The sequence below is a fragment of the Triticum aestivum genome, chromosome 4A, assembly GCF_018294505.1.
Source record: "Triticum aestivum cultivar Chinese Spring chromosome 4A, IWGSC CS RefSeq v2.1, whole genome shotgun sequence".
Lineage (NCBI taxonomy): Eukaryota > Viridiplantae > Streptophyta > Magnoliopsida > Poales > Poaceae > Triticum > Triticum aestivum.
In genome coordinates, this window is record NC_057803.1 from 557712677 (window position 1) to 557717234 (window position 4558).

Here is a 4558-nt window from a genome sequence, read left to right on the forward strand (position 1 = left end):
AACACTTGAGTACTCCCTCGTCCCATAATATAAGATTGTTTTTTAAACTTGAAAAATGATCTTATATTATGAGTTAGAGTGAAAAACAATCTTATATTATGGAACGAGGGAGTAATATTCTACTCATTTATTAGTGCTTCAAAGGACGAGATAATGAAATTGGTTGTGGTCGCCAACTACATATTCATGAGATGCGAGGGACAGATTAGTTCGCAGCTGGCTTGAAGGATTTGAGCTGGCGGGTTTTGGTCCAGGACTGCTCGTAGACCTCGGCGAGGTACGGCGCGTTCTTGCCGGAGTCATCCTCCGCGTCGATGAAGAGGCGGTAGTTCATGCCGGAGACCACCTGCTGCTCGCCATGCATGACCCGGCGAAACCACAGCCCGTTCCTAGCCAGGCTCGCATGCTGCACCGCCCACCCTCCCAGCTCCTGGATGTGCGCATCCTTCACGTTTGGGATAGGTCCCCACTCGCCGAGCCTCTCACTGTGGCCGCCCAGCACCGCTGAGGCGACTGCGAGGGTCATGGCGAGGAGGGCGAGGAGGACGAGGGGTCGTCGCGCCATGGAGAGCCGGTGTTAGGAATTGGGTGTTGGGGGTTGGGGACGGCGAATCTGCTCGAAGGGAGTGATTGTGTAAGGCGGATAGGTTTGAGGGTCGTGATGGAAATTTAGTGGACGGCTTTGGTGCAAAGGCTAGATGACAGAGTTGGTACGTTGTCATTTCGGACAAAGTCATTAGTGCAAAAGTAATTTGAAACCGAGCACCAAATCAATTTGAAATCAAGTCATTTAATTCAATGAATTAGCCAGACAATTAATTACACATGTAATTAATTAGATCCATTTAAATAGGGGTATTTTCGCACCAAGTCTATTACCCCCTCCATTTTTATATACAAGGCTACTATGGAATATACATTTTGCATCTATACAAGGCCATCAATAGTAATCGAAGCAAAGTTAATGATATTTTCTCGTACTAACAACCTGTTTAATAGTTGCATGCATGCAGTCATAATGACAGTCAGCTACTTCCTCCACTCAGTTTCTTTGCATGCATGCGAAGTATTAATGATCCCAGTAAACAAGAAAAAAGTTGACTTATAAAACAGGCATTAAATTTTACATTGTTACCTGTAATCTGAGTTTGTGGTCTTGTATACAAAAATGGAGGGAGTAAAAGGGATTGCTATGCTCGTTGCTTCACACGTAGTCGTTAATCGAAAAACAATTTGGAGAACGAGCGCCAAATCAATTTAGAAAATAAGTCAATAATGCAATGAATTAGGCAAACAAATAATTAAGTGCAATTAATTAGGTTCATTTAAATAGCATTTTTTGATCCAAATCAAACCTTTGGTAGTAGTCTATACTATTAAAGAAGAGTTAATGAAAACATAATTTAGAAACCGTGCGTCAGAATAATTTGAAAATCAAGTCATTAATGTCATGAATTAGGTAGATAATCAATTATACATGCAATTACTTAGGTCGGTTTAAATAGGGATTTTTTCGTGCCAAATCAATTGCATGCGAAACGACAATGTACCAACTCCCCTTAACAGTATATGCAAAAATAATTTGACAACCGAACACCAAATCAATTTAGAAATCAACTAATTAATGCAATGAATTGACCATGCAATTAATTACAAATGCAATTAATTAGGTCCGTATAATAGAGATTTTTTCGTGCCAAATCAACCGTGTGTGAAACAACAGACGTACTAACTCCCCTTTATTAGTATAGATAGATATACTATTAAGAGGGAGTTGGTACCTATACAATTTAAAAACAAAGGACCAATAAGAAAGTCCGGTGGAAAGCCAAAAAGCGGAAAAAAACATAAAAAAACCATCTAAAAAGCCAAAAATGTGTGCAGAAAAATAAAAAAAATCGAAGGGAGCAACCAAAGCGCGATACGTGACAGCGGCTGGGAGCATCCCAAGTGACGCGCTCTCAGCCCACTCGAAGTGACCCTTGGGGAGGCTCCCGAAGAAATTCAACAGATTTTTATTTTTGAAGTTTGTATAAACCATTGCTTCACGCCACAATCTCTCACTTTCTGCTCCTCCATCTGTCTCCATCATATAATCGATCTCACCTCTAATGTTTGCGTGAAAAAACCATATTTGGCAGATATGTCTTTTTAATCGATTCTACCAGATATGTCTTTTTAATTCCGTCGAAAATCTATTTTACGGCACATGCGCTTATGACCCCCCCCCCCTCATCACACGTGCAAAATTTGGTGGCGTGCCGCACAAATAATTCTACAATAGCATGTATTGAAGAATCCGTACAAGAAATTTTTATTTAAAAGAAATTGTATTGAGAAGTAATCTCTAAGAAATAAAAAGGGAATACGATTTATGTATAGATTCCGGTAAAATATCGCTACTCTATTCCATAAGAGTGGAATAGGAAATTAAGATGAGGATGCGAGGACGTAGTTTCCCCATAAAAAACATGTATCATATAACAATTGTACTAAAGACAATAAAGAAATCTAAATAATCTTTAGATCCATCTGAGGTTTTGATTCCCAGTAATAAAAATATAGAATAGAAAAATAGGAAAGAAGTAAATCCACTCGGTTTCATACTTGGTACAACCCAAGAACAGCACTTCTTTTGGTTCACACCAACACCAGAGCTGCTTTGGGGCTTGTACTGGGCCTGATTACATCATTTTGCAACAGCTCCTCTACTATCCTTTCAATCTCTGTTTTCTGGGTGAAAGCATTTTGTCAGAATACAAATGGCGGCCAACACTGCTTGCGAAGAGCACACACCCTAGTATAGAATACTCCTTGGTTAGTTGCTCGGTTCGTCGATGTTATATGCACCAGACTAATGCTGATATGCAAGGCAAACAGGCTGACATGGCTGGATTATTATGGGCCTTCATAAAACAATCTGCCGTATGATGCTATGGTTGTTTTTCTTTTTAAGGGAACAATGCTTAGTACCATCGCGTCAGCCGAAGCGAATCCAAAAGCGGGAGATCCTACGTAATCAGTGCCTTTGCCACATTGCAACATACTTGTCTGGACAGGGTCGACGGGCGATAAAAAAGACGCATGTTCTGGTTCAATGGCCCACATTGGACCTGATGGATGCATCTCCTCAAAAAGAAGAGTGAACGACATAATTTATGACCTTTTTTCGTTTCACAGTCGTTCACTCAAAGCCCGCCTCAGCGCGACGCTGCGTGCCTTGCAGCGGGCTAGGATCTCCCGGTTTTCCTTCATCTCTGAATCAAACCCATGGTCCGCCTCGTAGTTAATTATAACCACCGCACATCTTTACAGAAGATTAACAAGCAGGCTCTAGGATGCTCTTTGGTGCCATTTTTCACACATGCGCACAGATACATGTATGCCATTTCATCCATCGATCGATGCAACACGGTTATTCACGATCGAGCTATTTTTAAAGTTACACGTCCAGTCCCCTAGTGATCGGAGTGGGGCAGTGCGGGCTGCCGTGGATGGTTTCCAAGTTGCACCCATCCGGGTCGACAATGCCCATGGTGTACTTCCTGGTAAACCTTGGGCAACTGGGCATGTCCTCGAACACACCCTGCGGAGTTTCTGCCCCATCCATGAGGATGCGCAGCGCCTCGCACCGGCAGTATGCTGGGATGCGCGACAACTGGTTGCAACACCGTCTCTTCAACATCCCGACGGAGGCGTACACGGGCCCTATGCTGCATATTTTAGTGGACAAAAGGTCGCGGCATGCTTGTAGTGGGTTGTATGGAATGTCCGACCCTGGAACGCACTGAGTCCCGACGGTGGCCGAGGTTGCGGCGAGTACGGCGAGGAGGACGGCGGCCGAGAGGATGAGCTGAGACATGAATGCCATTCTGTGGATTCTTTCAAATGGATGGGATGTCTGTAGTTTGAGGTAGGCTAGCTAGATGTGTATTGCTTGTATATGTATGTACTACGAATGGGAAGAGCGCCAACTGGCGTTGTAACTATGGTTGTGCCTTTTGCTCTCGTTGGAGTCACGCGGAATGGAAATTTTAATGTCGTGTATCACTAGCTAATTAATCTTTACGATAACAATATTTGGAGCTTTATGGCAACAGAATTTGGAGGGGATGTAAGTTGGGGTTTGAGTGAAAGAATGGCCAGATTTGCTGCCACTGGGTTCCTAACTTTCTCAGCATGAATATGGCATGAGTTATCTTATCATACGTGGCCAATAGCTTTATCCCTGGTTTATATGGCATCCTTTTCTTCTGCATTCATTTCTCATGTGAGCTAGCACCGATACTTTTTTTTTTTGCGAATGAAAAAATAGTATCAGTGCTGAACTTCTTTTTTTGGTTTGTGTGCGGACTCTGGATATCATATGCTCATTAAACCAACCAAGTTCTATTTATTTATTTATTTTGCGTCAGCAATCATGTGATTAGATGAGAACATCACCTGGATCAACTAACATATAGGGAATCTAACATATAGAGACCATCTTCATGGGACGGATCCAAAAATGGCCCATCATATTAGAGAACTCACAAACGATGATGTTTTCACACTCATA

General features: G+C 42.3%; 2 protein-coding genes across 2 annotated transcripts; both read right to left on the reverse strand.

Moving 5' to 3' along the window:
- Positions 1–205: 205 nt before the first annotated feature.
- On the reverse strand, positions 206–565 carry LOC123082298 (cysteine proteinase inhibitor 8-like). The gene has a single exon (XM_044504660.1). The coding sequence runs from the start codon at positions 563–565 to the stop codon at positions 206–208; it is 360 nt and encodes a 119-aa protein (XP_044360595.1).
- Positions 566–3319: 2754 nt separating this feature from the next.
- On the reverse strand, positions 3320–3923 carry LOC123082299 (trypsin inhibitor CMe). The gene has a single exon (XM_044504661.1). The coding sequence runs from the start codon at positions 3869–3871 to the stop codon at positions 3443–3445; it is 429 nt and encodes a 142-aa protein (XP_044360596.1). The 5' UTR covers positions 3872–3923; the 3' UTR covers positions 3320–3442.
- Between the last annotated feature and the right edge of the window lie 635 nt (positions 3924–4558).

What these genes read in the sequence shown, in the direction of transcription:
- LOC123082298 (XM_044504660.1), bottom strand. Translation starts at nt 565, where the DNA reads ATGGCGCGACGACCCCTCGTCCTCCTCGCCCTCCTCGCCATGACCCTC.
- LOC123082299 (XM_044504661.1), bottom strand. Translation starts at nt 3,871, where the DNA reads ATGGCATTCATGTCTCAGCTCATCCTCTCGGCCGCCGTCCTCCTCGCC.